Source organism: Haliotis asinina, chromosome 7 (genome assembly GCF_037392515.1).
Source record: "Haliotis asinina isolate JCU_RB_2024 chromosome 7, JCU_Hal_asi_v2, whole genome shotgun sequence".
In the NCBI taxonomy this organism is placed as follows: domain Eukaryota; kingdom Metazoa; phylum Mollusca; class Gastropoda; order Lepetellida; family Haliotidae; genus Haliotis; species Haliotis asinina.
The window spans coordinates 49863876-49885212 of NC_090286.1; the positions used below are offsets into that span (position 1 = coordinate 49863876).

Below are 21337 nucleotides of genomic sequence, written 5' to 3' on the forward strand. Positions count from 1 at the left end.
ATCTCAATCTCCCATCAAATGACGGCTCCTTTCCCGGTTGCAGACGGAGCTGTTTGTTTCTGTCAAAAATTGTTCTTACAGCGTTTGTTGTCTTTAGTGTGGAAATATTCATTTGATGTACTAACGCTTGCTGCAATTCGGGTATTGCTTTTGTGGATAATTACTAATATCAAAATAAATCTTTCTGACAATACGTCCTTGAACAACTTCAAAATAACTGATTATATTTACGAAATGCATATGTCTTAACCCACAGAATTGGTGAAAGGATTTCTTACATGTGGTTACGTAAGAAAGGTACGAAAGCAGGAGTAAATAGCTATAGAGGTATTAACCTCTAGTACAGCATTGTGCGATATTCGATTCTAATTCTGCTGACGCTTTCGGTTTTCAAATTACATTTTGAGGTCTTAAATCAACCATAAAGGACCGCAAAATTGAAAACAGAGTAGCTTTATTTTCTAATCAACAAATATGCGTATGTTCTGAGATCCATGAGATAACGTTTGCAGGGTAGATGTAAAGCTAAGTACAATACTGTTGGTAACATGGTATTCTTAATACGGCGTACTAAAGTGTCTCTCTCTCTCTCTCTCTCTCTCTCTCTGTGTGTGTGTGTGTGTGTGAGAGAGAGAGAGAGAGAGAGAGAGAGAATCACTGAAATATATAATCACAGTCACTGACATCGTCTGGTCAATATGCGAATGTTTCACCGAGTGGAACATTACTGAGTGCAGCTCTAAACACCAACCAACCAACAAACAGGCCCATATCAGTGAGTGAGTTTAGTTTTAAGCCGCTTTTAGCAATATATCAGCAACATCATGACAGCAGGACAACACAAATAGGCTTCAGTCAACATATCCATGTTACCAATGGAACCCGGGTCTTCGGCGTGACGAGCGAACACTTTAACCACTAGGCTACCCAGCCGCCCCACATGAGGCTCCTGGGTGCGGCAAACAGTTCTGAAAAGCTTCAGTCTCATCACAGTTTGAGTTGGTCCTGGCTAACGCCGATTAAAGACAAGCAATGGAGAGGTCAATAACGGCCGTTGATGATGTAGGTATGAACTGAAGTACAAAAGTAGACACACCTGGTGTTTTGAGAATAATGAATGAGAATGAATATTTGATTGTGACTGGCACATCACAGATATTGTGTTCGTGTTGCCTAAATAAATCTTCCCAAAAACACGTGTGTACATTTCTGGTACGAAGTTTATACACAGTCTAAATGGGTGTAAAACGAACAGTAGGAGGAGTTAAACTTTTTCATCCTGAAGTCCATGGTACCCGTCGTGTTTCAAATAGTTCGAGGCGAGAGGAGTGAGTAAGTTCAGTTTGACGCCGCGTTTAGCAATATTCCTGCAATACCACAGAGGGGGATTCGGGAAACTGGTGACTTCATACATGGTACCCATGTGGGGAATCTAGCCCGGATCTCCGGGGTGAGGCAGTGGGGTGCGAATCACTTCAAGGACTTATATATACTTGACATCTTGAGGTGAGTGCTTAACCTTACAGGGACCGTCTGACGTAGGAAGGACAAAATTTATTGCCTTCTTACATATTTCCACAGAATTATCGAGATACACATGTGTAACCAAGGTCATAAACAAACACACAGCAATATCACCTGAACCAGTTTGTGAGCGTGTCTGCATTAGTCATAAGAAAAGTGGGCAAAACACGGGAGTGAAGAACATCCTGGGGCTATGTCATAGAGTAACCATAGGAAAGGCGTTATTTATGCGTTTCTTTTTATGACTTGTATGTCGTCACTGACATTCTTACACCATGGTCAGTGCAACACCACCAGACAACCCCGAGTAGTGCAGTGAACATGACCAAAACACAACCATTAGCCTTTGTTTGGGATTGTTGGTTGTTAACGTCAGCAACGTTTTACACAGCGTCGGTCAGTAATAATCGAGCCTGAGTGAGTGAGTGAGTGAGTGAGTGAGTGAGTGAGTTTAGTTTTACGCCACACTCAGCAATATTCCAGCTATATGGCGGTGGTCTGTAAAACGATCGAGTATGGATCACACACTCCAGTGATTAACATTATTAGCATCGACTTGAGCAACTGGGATGCGATGACATGTGGCAACCAAGTCATAGGGCCTGACCACCCGATCCCGTCATTTGCCTTCTATGACAAGCATGGGCTACTGAAGAACAATTCTAACCCTGATCTTCACGGGTGTTGAGTGATAATATATGGTAGACTGTGTGGGCAAGGAGGCTTGCACGATGATAAGAGGTTGGGACTCTCATGAGCTTATTAGAGAGATGGTCAGTGGGTGGGTAAGTAAGAGAGTGAGCAAACGAACGAATATTGTTTTCCTGCACAGTCATCAGTGTCAGGGAGGTCTTAAGATAACAGCACGTGGATAAAAGTCAATTTCGGACACTAACAGAGGACTCTGGGGATCTGTACGCTCCTCCCGGAGGGGATTGTAATCTGATGATTACTCATCTAATTATGTGAATATCGGAGTGTTTGGGATAGTGTATATCAATCATCCTGACAACCTTCTCCCAAACTCGGTACATCGAGTCCCTAACTTGGTACACTGATGCGAACTCAAGTCCCTTCAGTTCCTGTCAGTTTACATGGACTGAAGATTCTCAACATACAATTGGTCTTTCCACAGACATTTTCGCAGATCACTAGTGGAGTGATGCCCTTTGGTTTGTGGGGGCACCAGAACAGCGGACTGGTCCTTGGAACTGAAAGTTCACTTTTCTTGTCTAAGCTGCACTCTTCAACATTCCAACTCTGTGACGGCGGTCTGAAAATAATCGAGTCTCCTCCAGATAATCCAATGATTAACATCATGAGTACCAGTCTATGCAATTTTGGCTCAATCAACAAAGTCATGAGAGTTATGTGGAACAGCACGGACTACTCAAAAATTAAATACCTTTCACTCACTCACACATTCCTCGGTGTGACTCATTGACGCCTATCAAATACAGTCGTATCTCAGTTTTGTTCAACGCCAACTGTGAGCATGAAGTCAGTGGTTAAACGAAGGGAGGCTACTCTTGTGAGTATATTCAGTGCAAAGTCGTTCAAGGTAATTTTGAGAGAAGTGAAAACCCGGTTCAAATCCACATGAATCCATATGACTTTTGAAAACAGTGGTTGAACGATGGGAGGCTACTCCTGCAAGTATATTCAATGTAAAGTCATTCAAGATAATTTTGAGAGAACTGAAAATGTATGTTGTGATGCATGCTACTATATGCGTTAAACTGCTTAGGGTTGGGTATTTCTCCTTCTCTGGTAATACACATGATCACATTGTTAGAACAGAAACTTATGTTCTGTAGATAAATAACATCATAAAAAATATGTCTAAGATTAACGATATCAAGAAACAATTACTTAGAATGTGGTATATTTTTTTAATATAAAACTATACTTGTTGAATAAAACTATACAAAACATGTAACTACAACACTAACAGTAAATACTGGTCATAAAATTGTCCCCAATCTTCAACAGTTTGTTGTTTTACACACTCAGCAATATTCCAGCTGTATGAGGGCTGTCTGAAAATAATCATGTCTGAATGCAGTGGTGATCCATCTTCACAACTGTGATAGGACATACATCAGTGGAGTCAGTGAGTCTAAACCCTTGTTCCCACAGTCACCTCCTATGAAAAGGCTGGCTATCTGAAGATCAGTTGTTAATGTCAAGCACCACCGAATACAATCCTTTAATGTCTTTTGAGTTAAGTGAGTGAGTTTAGTCTTATGCTGTACTCATCAATATTCCAGCTATATGGCAGCAGTGTGTAAATAATCGAGTCTGGACCAGACAATTCAGTGACAGCATGAGCATCGATCTGCGCAATTGGGAACCGATGACATGTGTCACCCAAGTCATAGCCACCTTTTATGGCAAGCATGGGTTGCTGAAGGCCTATTCTACCCCGGACCTTCACGGGTTTCTTGTGAGTTGATGCATTCATTATCAAATCAATGTCCTTCTGAGATCCAAGCAGATATTTAATTTTTGGGCTTGAAGAAGGAGTTCAGGGACATCTGTTTCTTCTTATTGCTTGAATCATCACTGGATGATTGTCTTTTCCTCTTGTTAACCTGTAAATGTGATCACTGATTGAGATATCCAGATGTCATGAAATAGCCTCCATTTTGTTTCAGTTTTCCAAATTTCATTTCAAGAGAGCAATCACTTGCAATAGTGTAAAAAATATCAGTCTAATAAATCTTTTTTTGCCATTTGCTTTTTAACCATTCTTTCACTGTTGTTATAGTTCACTATCAAAACACTGAATATGCATGGAAGAATTACTTCCCCTTAGAACTGCAGGAACCTGCTGTAAAATATTTTGTCCAGCTGACGTACAAACATGATATGTCAAGTGATGAACGACTAAAGAGTATTACAAGAATTAAAATGAAATATCTATACATCTGAAAATCTAACAAGGAATAATAAACACTGTAACTCGGATTTCCTCACCTTTGTACTGTCATCCAGGGATTTCTCATATGCTTTGAATATCTACAACAGACAGACATTATATTTGTCCTACTTAAAAGTAAATGGATCAATAGAGATTGCAAAGTTTTCACATGTTCATTAAATTTATAGTTAGAACACAATTTGTTATAGTTACATTTTATCCCATAGTAAGACTGTGCTACTAAATAGATTTATTTGGGTTTATATTTCATTGCCACAAAAGTGGTATTTCAATATACATTTTACAACATTTACCTCTTAATAACTACTGTCAATTATGTTTCTGACTAATCCTATGCCACATGAGATGATGAACTATTGAAAACAATATGAGAGTACCATATTCAAACAATAGGAGAGTACCATATTCAAACAATAGGAGAGTACCATATTCAAACAATACGAGAGTACCATATTCAAATACCATATTCAAACAATACGAGAGTACCATATTCAAACAATACAAGAGTACCATATTCAAACAATATGAGAGTACCATATTCAAACAATACGAGAGTACCATATTCAAACAATATGAGAGTACCATATTCAAACAATACGAGAGTACCATATTCAAACAATACGAGAGTACCATATTCAAACAATACGAGAGTACCATATTCAAACAATACAAGAGTACCATATTCAAACAATATGAGAGTACCATATTCAAACAATATGAGAGTACCATATTCAAACAATACGAGAGTACCATATTCAAACAATACGAGAGTACCATATTCAAACAATACAAGAGTACCATATTCAAACAATATGAGAGTACCATATTCAAACAATATGAGAGTACCATACTCAAACAATACGAGAGTACCATATTCAAACAATATGAGAGTACCATACTCATGTAAAAGTCCATGACAGCCAAATTCAAAAGTCTTTTAAAGACATTTTTTGCACATTAAGCACACTTTTGAAGACCAACACTTAAATCACCATTTCATGGACAGACTGGCATTACCATATCAAGTCTGTCAATGGGTAATATTTGATTACCAGTGTCACAACAATACACAGTTATCAGTAGTGGTGTTCTGATTAACTGAAATAATCAAGGATTGGTCACAGTGACTAAACAACCAAGCAATTGATCACATTTTCTCAAAATCAAACACAAATGAGAACATCTGTTTCAGTGTTTGAAACACGTGAGAATGGAACATATCTTCCGAGTTGTCAGGGCCTGAAAACGTGTTTATTTCCTAGAAAACTGACTTCTGAAAAGTCATGCAAGAATATTTCTTAAGATCCCAGGAAGTTTATGTTCATGATATATTAGTCATTACTTTAAAGAAGCAAGGTGCATCATGTTATCCATATCTGCAAAAACAAGCGGGACAGGAAAATTTGAACAAAACTACACCAACCAAATTGTTTCGATGATTGTTCATTTTTAATGAAGCAATCATCAATTGTGAGATTTCAACCAATTCCCAACAGTAGTTAACAGTATCAGAATAATGTCTGCACCTTCTTCATCGCCGTGGAGACAGCAGCCTCCAGGAACTCCTCTTTGGTGACCCATCTTTTCTCATCAGACACAATCTCCGCCTCAACCTTCTCCTCCATCACTGTGACAGCCTCAACGCTGTACGTCTGATGGATGTGTGAGAATATGTGGACAACCTGAGTAAGAAGGGAAGGGGTCCGTCAACCAGATAAACTTAAATGCATAATTTCACCTACTATACATGCAGCCACTATATATCAGTGTGCTTGGTTTAGTACATATTTAGCAGTGTTTCAGTTACATTGTGCATAATGTGGGATATTAGTTGTTTGACATGTTGACTGCCAACAAGAGTATACTCTCAGTATCAATGTCTGGTCCACTTTGCCACAACGACTTATGTCGTACCTGTATAAATGGTATTTTACAAAACATTTCACATGTTGGAAAAACAGGCACACGAAAGAAACAAGTAACAATGAACAATGTTTGTTTATGTGCCTATTTGCCAACATGTGAAAAGAGGTTTAAAGTACCACTTATGCAGTTATGAGATAACTTGTAGTGGCAAATTCAACCAGAATTGACACTATGAGTATACTCGTGAGAAGCAGTAAACATGTTAATGCCATACTCATAGAACACAGTCAAACTGTAGCGCAAATGGCGTTGCGCAGCATAGAGAATATGACCAGTCTTCTAATATGTGAGTGAACCGAGCAAACTTTGGCAACTGACCTCCTATACCCCTGGTAAATATAGGAATGAGACTTGACTTGTCCAAATAGCAATATTGCATGGAATTCTTTTGTGAAAGATTCAAGATCAGATAAATTTCAGATTTGTAGACCTTGTGGCAACATTCTAAATGCCTGCTTGGGCACATCTTCAACACAGACTGCCACATTCTAATAATCATTACTAATGCTTTTGTAAAAATATATGATGAACCATGTCGCTTGTCAAACCTAAATTATTTGCAGGCACTAAGTTCTGGTCAAGGCTGGCAGGTTTCACATCTTACCTACCCTATGGTCTGATTGAAAGTTTTGGGAGTTTCATACCCTGCCTTGTTAGGCTTCCCTTGTGGTCTCTTTAAAGAAGAATCTGAGAGTCTAAGAGAAAACTTTATTTATTTAATAAACCTTATTTCTAATCTAAGACCACTGCTTCATCCTCCAAAAGCTAGAGACTTGTCCTACAGATTGTAGTAAAGTTAATGGAGGGACAATCCACAACTCAGTATATAATAAGATGAAAGTCCTGTTGAGCTAACAAAGGGTCATTGGTCCTACCTCACCAACACTGTGCCTCTCATGGACCACCTCTACGGATGTATTATACTTCGAGTCCATTATGTCCAGCATGTCAGGGGCTTTCTTGTCTTTCTCAGTCTGCTCACTTGGGAACTCCCACAACCCTGCTAGCAAGCCTAGACAAATAAATGAAGGTTGTTAAGCGTTTAACCCTGTTCCAACCAATATTCTAGCTGTATGACAGTGGACTGTAAAAAATCAAATTCGGACCTGACAGTCTAGCGACTGATATTAAGCAACAATCCAAGCTCTTAAGTATGAGACACCCCTTGTGACAAGCCTCAAGTCAAAACAACACTCACCTGAAAACCAAAATGATTACATTTTGTTGCTGCTAGAGTTTGTCTAGACTTTGTTTAGACTAATGCAAGTTTTAAAGTGCTATCCTACTGAGATACAATGTTGGCACAACAAAGCATAACTCTGATACAACACCCAAATATTGCATTCGGCTCTCTGTCCTTTTCTAATTCCCACGATGCAGGGTAACAACAAATAAATTATTCTATTCCATTTGAATCCAGAATGTAAGTTGCAATGACACTGATTAATAGTAAACACCTTTCTTGGGCCTCTGTACTATCAGGAACCTGTGCTTGCCATCAGAACACTTCTTACACAGCACGCACACGCTGGTGTGATCCTGTCGAGGGGGTTTCTTCTTACCCTTGCGAGGGTAGTTCATCACTCCCAGGCTGACAGAATCAGAAGCAAACTTAAAGGTTGACAAATCAAAATTCAAGTGTAGTGAATGAGTTTGGTTTTATGCCCCTGTTAGTAAGAAAGCAGCAATATGACTGCTGGGGACACCAGAAATGGGTTTCACACATTGTATCTATGTGGGGAATCAAATCCGGGTCTTTGGTGTGATGAGCAAATGCTTTAACCATTAGGCTACCACATGACCCCAATATTCAAGGGAGCCCGCAATATTAGCACATGTTTAAGTAACTGTATCAAGTGAGTGAGTGATTCATTTCAGCAATCATTACTTCTAATAGCACTAATTACTTGTGTTCAAAGTTGAATGTAACATTCCAGCACCAAAAATATTTTAAATAAAATACCTGCTATCCCAAGGTTCTTCTTTGTCAACACATAATTTACAGTTTTCAGCACCTGTGTCAAGACAACTTTGTTTAACAGAAACAGCTTGAGCATTGATATGAAGGGAAACCAATCAGAATATATTTCATATTTAAATTCATCAGCTACAAAGTACTGGGACTACATGTCCCAGTCCACCCAACTGTGAATTGGTACCTCGTTAGGATGGGAAAGCCACATTAACTCGGTGTGCCTAGTCTCTGCAAGAGTTAAATGATCCCCCAGGGAGTTGAGACTGGTTATACGAGGGGATGTCAATAAGTGTTGAGCCTTGCATAGAAAAACACAAAATATTGGTATGAACCATTTTGGTCCTCAAAACAAGCCTCAGTAGCAGCAATAAGCTTATTATCATCCTGAAATCTACAACCATGCAAGTGTTTCTTGAGATTTGGGAACAGAGGGTAATCACTTGGTGCCAGGTCTGGAGAGTAGGGGGGATGCGGCAAGATTTTGTACCCGCATTCCTGGACAGCAGCAGCTGTCTTGATGTAGAAGTATACCACATCCAATCTTGCCCCGGCGCTTCTCCTTGATTGACTGTCGCACTTGCCTCAACAAGTTACCGTAATATTCCCCATTCATTGTTCTTCCTTTTGGTAAGTAATCTATGTGAATGACGCCTTTGCTATCCCAGAAGACTGTCGCCATTACCTTCTGCACTGATCTGGAGGCTTTGAATTTTTTAGTCCTGGGAGAAGTGACATGTTTCCATTCCATGGATTCTTGTTTGCCCCCAGGATCATAGTGGTGGATCCAGGTTTCATCATAGGTTACTAGCCTAAAGAGAAAATCTTCTGGATTCTTCTTGTATCTGGTTAGCAGTGCATCTGTAAGCATTCTTGGCACCCATCTAGTGCACACTTTAGACATGATGAGATGTTCATGAAGAATTGTCTCGATGGATCTGTGTGAAATACCTGTGGTCTCCTCTAAGTCGTGGAGTGTGATTCGACGATTTTCCAGCACAAGTCTATGCACTCTGTCAATGTTTTCCTGACTAGTGCTTGTTGGGCGACCTGGATGGGGGTCATCTTCAAGACTCTCTCTACCATGCTTAAATTCATTGACCCACCATCTGATGGTAGCAGATGAAGGGGAAGACTTCCAATAAACTGCTGAAAGCCTTACTTCAGTGTTCTTTGCCGAGTTTCCTTCAAGAACTAAAAACTTAATTACTGCTCTATAATCAATTTTATTCATTTTCACTGCCGTGAGGGGGGTCTCTTTCTGTCAATGTGAGCTGTTCAATACCTTCTGAGAGTAGGATACCAAAACTTATATATCACATCAGCTACACCCCAAGGTTCAATGTCGTACCATAGGCTGTGACACTTGGATATGAAAAATGCTCAAGGCTCAAAACTTATTGACATCCCCTCGTATGTTGTGCTGCTGAGAATGACATCCAATGATCGGGGTTAACACAACTAAGTGCTTTGTTCATGCATGTGGGATGGACTATAGTGGTATAAATACCAATATAATAATATAATTTATCATACAAGTAACAACTTGTTAGACTCATTATACATTCCTCAGTCTGCAATCTAAGATGTCTTCAGTAATTTAAAAATATATACAAAGTTGTGACTGTAAAATCATCTTGAATTAAACATAATACACACAAAGAAATGAAAGTTCAAAATAAATGTGTTTTTAACCGAGCAACAGCGATTATTATCTTCTGTTCAGTGAAATGAAACAAGCCACAGTTAATCTTCTATCTAGTTATTGGTTGCTTTGGATAATATATACAACTCACGAAAAGTTAAAGAACGCCCGATTCTTTGATATTACAATGGTTAGTACATTGTTTTTTCCAGTACACCTCATAGCGACAGGATGACTTACAACATTCAATGTCCAGTAGAGTCCCAGTTTCCTCCTTTTTCACTACTGTTTCAACCAGTTTACTTGCTGACAGCTGCCCCTCACGTTCAACCTACAGTAACATGTACTAAACTGATGAACAAGCAAAGTAATCTTTCTTTTAATACCTAATTTACATATTTGCCTGAAAAGTAAACACATCTATATAGGGGAAAAACATAATGTCTAATACATAGTTCATATCAGAGACGTGTCATTAATTTAATGCATCAATGGTGTCAGGTAAATGCATGGAAGCTCATGTAAAATCATCAACACATTTTATTTTGAATAAACTGTTTTTCCATCTGATAAACACACCTAAAAATCACATGAAACTATGAGAGTTATACAGTTTTCCTAACAGATTCACATGTTCCAGATTTGAGTGGCTTGAAGAATTTGTTTACATTTTTCCAGATGTCAAGTACTTCAAGACTCTCTCGCAGTGGCATATAGTAAGGTTGCTGGAATTACCTCACCTACCTGACAAAGGGCTTTGCACTGTTCTCTGAGTGGACAAGAGGAACAGTCAGGGGATTTAGGAGTGCACACTGTGGCACCCAGCTCCATCACACTCTGGTTGTAGTCTCCTGGACGATCTGGGTCCACCAACATGTTTGCATGAGACCTTGAACAAGAAGCACAGAACAAAATCTGAACAAAATATTCACTACTTTTTCATATTTTGGTCACACACAAGATGTGTGAAATGACTGGTATCTGCAAACCAATAATCACCCTATGTAGGCTGTTGACTAAATTGAAGACATTGGTTGCAATGTTTTATGAGATATCATGGTAACATAAGTTTGAAAAGTGAGCAAAGTATCATGATGACCTTCAAAATAAGCACAAGGTGACCAAAATCAACTGATGTCTGTGTAATCATCAAATGTAGGCTGTCACCAAATATGAAGACACTGGGTAAAACACTGGGTAATGAGATATCAGGTTAACAAGAGCTTGGAAAGTGGTCAAAGAGTCAGGGTGGCCTTGAAGATAAGGTCAAGATCACCCAAATCAACTGGTGTCTTCCTAATGCCCCAATGTAGGCTGTCACCAAATTTGAAGACATTGGTTACTACAGTTTATGATATATTACATTTACAAGAGACATGGTGACCTTGAAATAAGGTCGAGGTCACCCAAATCTACTGGTGTTTGCATAATCCCCAAATGTAGACTGTCACCAAATTTGAAGACATTGGGTTCATCAGTTCATGAGATATTGCATTAACAAGAATCAGGACCATGTACGCACAAGGGGACTATGTATTTAGCAGCATCTGTCTGTACGTACGTACATGCATATGGACGAACGCACAAACGCTGCTGAATACATAGTCCCCTGTTCAGCGTTGCAGTTGGGGACAAGAAGAACCAGTTGATGCAAGGCACCCATCCAGTCATAACTCCTGTATTTTATGAGACAAAATCGATAAGGGGCTTGAGAGATTACTGTCCCTACTGGTAAATTCCTGGTTACAAGATTGTGGTCAGGCAACAATCATTTCGCAAAATTACACTTCACTGCAAAGAAACCGAATTCTTAATTTTCATAACTTTGTAAACTTTCAAGGAATTATGGCCAAAACCAGATGAGAAGAAATGATTCAACATTAGCATCATTAGGTTGGACACAGAGATTTCCATGACAACAGAAAGTATTACCAGAAAGTATCCATGCAGTGTTGGCTTGTGCTGTCTGCACCAATCAGTCGAAGCCGGGCCAGGACTCGTATCACATTCCCATCAACCAGTCCAGTAGCCTGAGACACAGAGTCAAATGTAAAGCATAACATAAAAGATATTACATATCACGTTGCATTCTGTTTCTTGGTTTGCAGTTGTGTCACTCAGCGGTGAGAATATTACGCTCATGTTTTCTGACAGATAAAACGTCTCATAGTTCGACTCACAATTTTCCAACGACACGGAAATGTTCGAAATGTGTACTTTCCCACAATGCAGTTGTGGAATGTTGCTTGACTAGACAATTCATCTGCATGTACTGATTTAAACTTACATTGGTAGTAGAACTGCAACATTCATATTGCCCCATATGGTTTTGATTCATAACAGATATAATTAAAATACTTAGAAGATGTTTAACCTGAACGTAAACTGTCATCAAACGGTTTATCATTTTGTCTGGTTACAGTCTTCTTACCATAGGGCAGCAGACATGTCAAAGGAACAGCGCGTCAGTCAGCCCCATGCGAGGATTCTTAATTTAGGTCATCGACACCGTTGTTTCTTTTTTGCCTTAGGTTAATTGAAAATATATTTTGGAAGTATTAAATTTAGCATCTTAGAAAGGATGTAAGTTCACTCTACCCAAAGTGTTTTGTAATAAAGTATAGTTTTGCCCTGAGCTATTATTATAACATCAAGGCACTCAGACGGTTGTTGTCAACATTACATGTCTGTGTCCTCTGGCCCCGGTAGTATGGAAGCCTATGGTTCAGAATGTGAGTATGGTTTCATTCCACTTTAGTGTAGACTTTTGGTGCAGGCCTAGAGCTGACATCTCTAGAAACATAGCAATGGTGAAATGGGATTTGTACACACTATGATACGTTTTACACACTCAAGGTATACAACTCTATATGCCTATGATTACACAATGCCATTCAGACAACCGGTAGTCTAGACAGCGTACTTTGTGTACCCCTCTGATAAGTGTAAAGGCTAGACTACCAGATGTCCAGCTTTCATTTTTGTGGAAGTCGTGGTGGCTGAGCACTTTGAAATCCCAAATATGACATGTGTTGCATTTGACCTCTTTCTGCTGGCGATTAGGTGCCTGACTCTGAGGGTGCGGGCTTGAATCCCGGATGGGACTCAACCAAACAAGTACTAGAATTTGTACTTTACTAAGAAAGTGATATCCAAAATATGACATACGTTCCATCTGTATGACTAGGCAATACATGCACCTTCTATTACAAGTGGGGTAGTGGGGTAGCCTAGTGGTTTAAGCGTTGGCAGACCCAGGTTCGATTCCCAGCATGGGTACAGTGTGAGAAGCAGATATCTGGTATCCCCACTATGATATTGCTGGAATATTGCTAAAAGAGGCATTAAACCATACTCACTTACTCACTCAACTCACTCACTCACTCACTCAATCTAATACAAGCCAATAAAGAATCTGCACACAACCTACAAGCAGCATATCTAAAGGCCCAGCCAGCTTTGAACTAACCTCATTATATGCTATAGACGCTATGGCCCCAGCAGTGTAACGGCCAACACCTGGAAGTTCCTTCAGAAGGGTTGCGGCTGTCTTTGGCATCTCTCCATCCAAATCATCTACAACCTGAAAAGTCACAAAAGCACTTCAGGTGCTGTTATGTAATTCCTTAAAGCAATACTACAAGCATACACTGGTGACAGAATACTGAAATTTTATCCAAAACTCCATCCTAATTCGCAAACACTTATTTATTATTATTGTAATGCCAGCAGCAATAGTTTATAAACGATAAATATTTGCTCATTTTGGACATCCTGCAGATCATACCTCTGTTAGAGTAAAGTATACATCCTGGCCAAGACACTACCGCAATTTCCTGTCAACAATAAGGTCACCAGCTCTGTCGCTTTCAACAAAGTTTCCCAAGCAAGTCTAGCATCATTTAACACACTTTGAACAATATGGAAAGCCTTTGACAGTTTCTAGTCAGAGAGAAAACTGCAGCAGATCCCACAATGCACATTGCCTAACTATCACCATTGATCTGCAGTTGCCAGGGGCTTGAAGAAAGATTGAACATTAGTAGCTAACCTTACACTGTGTATGTTAGAGGGGCTTTTGGTAGTCTAGTGGTTAAGGCATCGGCTTGTCATGCCAAAGATCCGAGTTCAATTCCCTATATGAGTACAATGTGTGAAACCCATTTCTGGTGTTCTGTTCAGTGATACTGCTAGAATATTCTTAAGAGAAGCATAAAAATAAACTCGCTGTCTCACTATATATGTCAGAAGGTTCAGTAAGGGAGCTAGTGCTAGTGTGCTAGTGATAGCTGGAACGATTTCTCTTGAGAAATACATGGTACATACCTTCTGTGCTCCCTCGTGGAGTCTTCGACCTCTGGAATAATATCCGAGTCCGGACCACATCTCATTCACCTCCTGCAACATGTCATAACTTTACCAGTACCACCTTCATTGTCTAGGTGAAAAACCTCTGAACCTACATGTCCAAGCTTACATGTGTTCATGTATTTTAATGCAGAAATATGTTGTGGTCAATATGAAATTCTACATTTACTACTATAAGCATGCATTTTGTTCCCTTTTTTGAAACTGCTAGATTTGTAAACCAATTCCTTTTATATATGTTGGAACTGCTAAAAGTTGAAGACAGACAGCACATATTTGAGGTACGAGGGGATGTCAGTAAGTTTTGAGCCTTGAGCATTTTTCATACCCAGGTGTCACAGCCTATGGTACGACATTGAACCTTGGGGTGTAGCTGATGTGATATATAAGTTTTGGTATGCTACTCTCAGAAGTTATTGAACAGCTCACATTGACAGAAAGAGACCCCTCACGGCAGTGAAAATGACTAAAATTGAGTATAGAGCAGTGATTAAGTTTTTAGTTCTTGAAGGAAACTCGGCAAAGAACATTGAAGAAAGGCTTTCAGCAGTTTATTGGAAGTCTTCCCCTTCATCTGCTACCATCAGATGGTGGGTCAATGAATTTAAGCATGGTAGAGAGAGTCTTGAAGATGACCCCCATCCAGGTCGCCCAACAACAAGCACTAGTCAGGAAAACATTGACAGAGTGCATAGACTTGTGCTGGAAAATCGTCGAATCACACTCCACAAAGTAGAGACCTCAGGCATTTCACACAGATCCATCGAGACAATACTCCATGAACATCTCATCATGTCTAAAGTGTGCGCAAGATGGGTGCCAAGAATATTTACAGATGAAATGAAGCAAACAAGGGTCACCATAAGCAACTCCATGCTAACCAGATACAAGAAGAATCCAGAAGATTTTCTCTTTAGGCTAGTAACCTGTGATGAAACCTGGATCCACCACTATGATCCTGAGAGCAAACAAGAATCCATGGAATGGAAACATGTCACTTCTCCCAGGACCAAAACGTTCAAAGCCTCCAGATCAGTGCAGAAGGTAATGGCGACAGTCTTTTCGGATAGCAAAGGCGTCATTCACATAGAAGAACAATGAATGGGGAATATTATGCTAACTTGTTGAGGCAAGTGCGACAGTCTATCAAGGAGAAGCGCCGGGGCAAGATCAGGCATGGTATTCTTCTACATCAAGACAATGCTCCAATACACACCTCTCGTGTTGCAGCCGCTGCTGTCCAGGAATGCGGGTATGAAATCTTGCCGCATCCCCCTACTCTCCAGACCTGGCACCAAGTGATTACCCTCTGTTCCCAAATCTCAAGAAACACTTGCATGGTTGTAGATTTCAGGATGATAATGAGCTTATTGCTGCTACTGAGGCTTGTTTTGAGGACCAAAATGGCACTTTCGACAGAGATGGCATCAGCGCCTGGCAGAAAAGATGGAACAAGTGTCTATGCAAGGCTCAAAACTTATTGACATCCCCTCGTAAATAGTCAAAACACAAAACTCAGTATGCAACAAAAAGATCACTGACCAGCTATCTGTACTTACCTCGAGAGAGGCTTTGGCTAAATCTTGAAGTGTTGGCCATTTCTAAAACATGATAAGCGATTCATAATAATTCAGACAAAACTCTAACTTTCAACTGCATAAGTACTCAATGCTCTAATACATTATTTTGTTCTTACACAGAAATATGACTGATGTTGATCTATAAGCTGATTTTCATCAGACATCAGTGCAAATTTATCATACAATATTAAGAATCAATGTGTGGCAGAGGAAATCCTACCTTCATCCACTTGTTGTAGTAGTCAATGACAGTGGCGACTTGTGTCTGTTGTAACATAACCTCTGACACCCACACTACAACAAGACAACACAATCTTGAAGTTGCTGCTAGAGTGAGTGAGTTTAGTTTTACGCTGCACTCAGCAATATTCCAGCTATATGGCGGCGGTCTGTAAATAATCGAGTCTGGACCAGACAATCCAGTGATCACCAACATCAGCATCGATCTGCGCAATTGGGAACCGATGACACGTGCCAACCAAGTCAGCGAGCCTGACCACCCGATCCCGTTAGACGCCTCTTACGACAAACTGAGTCGCCTTTTATGGCAAGCATGGGTTGCTGAAGGCCTATTCTACCCCGGGACCTTCATGGGTCGCTGCTAGACATGTACAGATTAATGGCATCAGCTGGTGCATGTTGTTCGTATCTCACTTCCCAATGCCTGTATTGGCACATGATTCAGTTTTATATCCACAATAGTTTTACAATCTACAGTTTATCAGTTCAATATTCAATTCATCATAATTCATCATTGAATAAATAAATCCTTTAAAGTCCTTTAAATGATAACCCTTATCATTTACCTGCATATGCTCTTTGGTTCAAATCTGATCTGGTTGCCTGAAATCCAATAGTGTTGATAGATATCAGCTACAAATTACATATTAAATTTCATAAGATTTGGACTACATGCACACCTCAGATTTGTCCTATCAAACACTACAAACTATTAAAATGGTAAATGTAAGACTAGAATCATTCAGCTGAGCTGCTTTCAATGAAAATGTTCAGCTTACTTTTCATAAACAGTCAGGATACTCAAAACAATTAACTGACTGAAGGTGAGATCTGCATTTAATTTCAAACTATTCTACTTCACATTTAGTCTGATGCAAGAAACAGTCGTCATCCAATGACAGAGCTGACATCAATACTTCCTTCCTCATTCAAATGACTGGTTTTCATCTCATAAGAATAATCATAAAGGCTGCAACAATTCAGTTAGATCCACCAAAAATCACATCTGACACCTCAGGTTTGCTTTTCTACAATCTTTACCACTATTTAAATTTGACATTTGAATACCAAATTAAATTATTCCCACACAGCCAGAATATAAGTTTGACTCCAGCTCAAGAAATTTTTAGCGATGAAATCAGGAAAATCGTGACTGGTTGATGCTGGGCTAATTATCCAATGAGGACTGTTGTTGGCTGACATCGCCAAGTTGAGAATGGATTTCACACAACAAAAGTAGACGTTTGAGAGTTAAATGAAATCTGATGGTTGGTATCCATAGAAATCCACAAGCAGCCATCAGAGTCAGGGAACAAATACATGACTATACTTTAGGACAGCACCACATGACGCTTCACAAGAAACATTATCTGGCTTATAAAATATGTCTGGTCCTGATATTGAGCAAAGTTTACCATTTTTCTCCAAGGTAGATCTCTCTTGTTCGCATCATACCAAGCTAGAAGATTCTCTCGAACTGCTGAGATCTCTTCCACTTTAAAGTCATGGACAGGTGGGATCTTCATGCCATTTGTTTCACCTTTGAACATCAACAAGTTAATTAAATCCCTCATCTTGTTCATAGATTATCCATCAACAAACTGAAATTTGAACGTCTATTTTCTAAGCTGAAGACTACAGTGACTCCTCTGTACATCATTTCTATCAGGTTGTATCTCCAACAAGGAAGAGGAATGGAGGTGGTTAGGGATACACTTAGAAGGATATGTGACAAACACCATGAAGGATGAAACATCAATGTTTGGCCTGACGCAGAAAACCTGCGTATTTGACGCAGAAAACCTGCGTATTTGACGCAGAAAACCTGTGTATTTGAAGCATAAATTATCATCTCAAATACGCAGTGAATTTAGAAACTTGCATCATTGTTGACGCAATGCTACTGGACGCTTTGTTCAGATAATCTAAACTTGTAATTTGCTGTTATTTAAAACTACTTATTTTAATGCTTGCCAGTTTCCTGCTCAGTGCCAATTAGATAGCTGACCTACCTCAAACAATCACAGTGGATATCTTGATGAATGTTCTAGACTGAAGCTGACACCCTAAAACATGTCTCCCTCTAATGACACCAGGGAGTCATGACGACTCCTAGATTTTTATTACACCATTAGTTTTCCTGTTTCATACACGATCCTCTATCCTGCATATCTCCAGGGTATTCTTGCCTTTTGGTAAACTGACACAAACCTCTCGTTCCATTACCATGACTACCATGGTCCTCATGATCTCAAATTACCACATTTTGAATTACTTCAACATTTAACTGACTAATCAGGCATTAAGTTGGTTAAGATAGAAATGAGTATGACTTGTCACTTGTAATGGCTAAAAGATCAGATTTACCAAAACATGAGCCTTGGAGACAAAGACGATGGTGTTCCTCCCTTGAGAATGAGACCAAGTGTCCAGACCATAAAACCTGACTACTATTTAACTAAGACGATCGAAGGCACAATGTCATACCACACTTCTCTAAAAATACAGCCCCCAGGGAAGCCATCATATAATATATCAAAAATAAAATAGTTAGATTAAAATATTAAATAAACAAGGGTCATCAGAAGATGACATATCTCCCCAGCCCCCACAGGTTTGAAAGGACAAATAATCTGAGAGTTACTCATTGTTTTTTTTAGACTAAGTTTGAATTGTTTTCATGGAATTCATGAAATTATAAATGCCATATATCTGCAACCAAAGCCACAATTTCAAGATCTGTCTCATATATCTGCCAAGATCTGTTGAAAGATATGAAATGGTTTTCGAGTTGTGCTCTGGGAACGAAGCCCACCCCTCCATTTTGAGACTATGTCCGAAAGGTTTCCATGGAAACCGAGAAAATAATACATCACAAAAACCTGTACATAGCATAAGGCACCACTTCAGGTTCTGACTGATATATCTACCAAGTTTTGCAGAAAAATATTGAACGGCTTTTGAGTTCTGCTCCGGAAACGAAACGCACCTCTCACTTTTCAGACTATGTCCGAAACGTTTCCATGGAAACCCAAGAAAATAATACATCACGAAAACCTGTACATAGCAAAAGGCACCACTTTAGGTTCTGACTGATATATCTACAAAGTTTTGCAGAAAAATATTGAATGGTATTTGAGTTCTGCTTCGAAGCCCACGCAACCATAAGACTAACACCAAAATGTTCCATGGAAAAACAAAAAAATTAAATGCCAAAAATCTGTAAATAGCAAAAGGCACAACCATAGGCTGAGATTACTATATCTATCAAGTTTGGTTGAAAAATATTGCACAGTTTCTGAGTTATGCTCTGGAAACAAAATTATTACGGACGGACGGACAGGGGGATAAAAATCTTGAATGAATTAATGCAACTTTGCATTAGATCAGCTCTCACACCCTATACCATCCAAACATAATTTCAAGCAAACCCTATAGAGTTATGTCCCTTGGAGCACTCTTTACCAACATCCTATGCACAACATGAGCGAAACCAGTTTGGCAAACACCAACAACACCACATGTGACAGTCTTCGACATACAGAGCAACTGATTAGATTCCATGGAATCCATGTTCCCCTTATAGATTTCAGGCAAGTCATGAAGCTAAAGTGAGTGCATATATGCCTGATAAATAAGATATAGGTCAAATACTGCTGAAATTGTGTGACATTGTGCCATTAAAATGAATGAGTGAGTGAGTGATTGAGTATGATTTTACATCCATTTTAGCAATATTGCAGCAATATTATGACAGGGGACACCAAAAATGGGCTTTGAACATTGTACCCATGTGGGAAAACAAACCCAGGTCTGAGCGTGGAGAGCAAATGCATTAACCCACTGCCCTAAAATGTATGAACTGACTGACAATGTGTCATCGTACCCTGTGTAATAGATTGATGAGCACACTATCATCTTTCAGTCTTTCAAGTGCTGTCTTATGAACATTTCATTATTTACACAAAATCTAAAACACACAACATCTCCTTAGTCACTCCATGAGCATGGAATGGGTTAACAGCAGGTGACTTGAAACCACAAACATTCAAAACTGCAAGACCTATTTTGGGACCACAATGAATATTCATAATGGACATGGAGCAAAAGTTTCCAAGGGGTAAATACGCCACTGCAAAGCAGGTGGGTGTTGAATTTCTCATAAAATATAGTTAATGTGGTGAACAACATATTAATTTGATTTCACATTGCCAGGGTTAAAAATTAGTGACAAATGAGGTGAATATTATGCAATATGTTCAGTAACCTGGTTGTAGAGTTACACTGACACCTGTTACAGTCCTGTATACAGCTGATAGTTTGACTAAGTGACGTGCACAGGAAAAGTACCTGATACCCCCCAAAAGATAACCTTGGTATGAATGCAAATCTACACATCACTAACAAATGTTACCATGGTTACTGTCTGCAATTCCATCTTTCATATTCACCTCATAAATCAACATACCTACTAATTTAACACATTGTGACATACCTTCCACTTTGGTTGAATTTTCTTTTCCTCTCTTAGCAGTCTTCTTTCCACAGTGTGATCGGTTCCTGATCATCCTGCTGATTATGTGAGTTTGTAGTTTGCGAAGTATGATCGGTATTCGAGGTATTGCTGCTGCAACGATATCCAACAAATTGAACAAGTGCACACGCCATCTAGGCAGTAATAGGTTAAGTGATGACCACAGGTCCCAGAAGCAAGATGGTTATATTGTTATATTATTTGAAAACTTGGCCCTATACTCTATTTTAACTTGCATGCGTTTCCACAGAGACCATAGATGTGTATGTAAGCAGAGACCTTATAATACATCTCTGCTATCAGTAATACGGTCTCCATCGGTGTTATCACCATTCCGCCTCTGGTGAAGGATCTGAACATTTCTTCCCTACAACAGCCAAATGCCATACACATTCGGATACACCATCCGGTCCCCTAAGTCTTGCGGTAAAACATAACAATATATTAGTCCCCGATCTCGCTTAATTTGATACCTGAAGGCTTCGAAGCCCTTGCAAAGTTGTGTAACTCAAATACGGCGGGAAAGCAGACTACACCGGAAGTATGGGGACAAGTAATTATCTTGTTTTGTTACGTATATAAAACTTCCTCTTCTCACACTCAT

At 39.4% G+C, this 21337-nt stretch overlaps 1 protein-coding gene across 1 annotated transcript; it reads right to left on the bottom strand.

Moving 5' to 3' along the window:
• Positions 1–3396: 3396 nt before the first annotated feature.
• Positions 3397–21276, bottom strand: LOC137291823 (adenine DNA glycosylase-like). The gene is made up of 17 exons (XM_067823359.1): positions 21207–21276; positions 20695–20826; positions 17615–17739; positions 16766–16802; positions 16180–16253; positions 15939–15980; positions 14338–14409; positions 13481–13594; positions 11944–12041; positions 10756–10900; positions 10252–10342; positions 8358–8409; positions 7852–7985; positions 7270–7406; positions 5995–6150; positions 4504–4545; positions 3397–4118 (listed from the first exon to the last, which is right to left on the bottom strand). The coding sequence occupies exons 2-17, from the start codon at positions 20765–20767 to the stop codon at positions 4026–4028; spliced, it is 1485 nt and encodes a 494-aa protein (XP_067679460.1). The 5' UTR covers positions 20768–20826; positions 21207–21276; the 3' UTR covers positions 3397–4025.
• Positions 21277–21337: the final 61 nt, after the last annotated feature.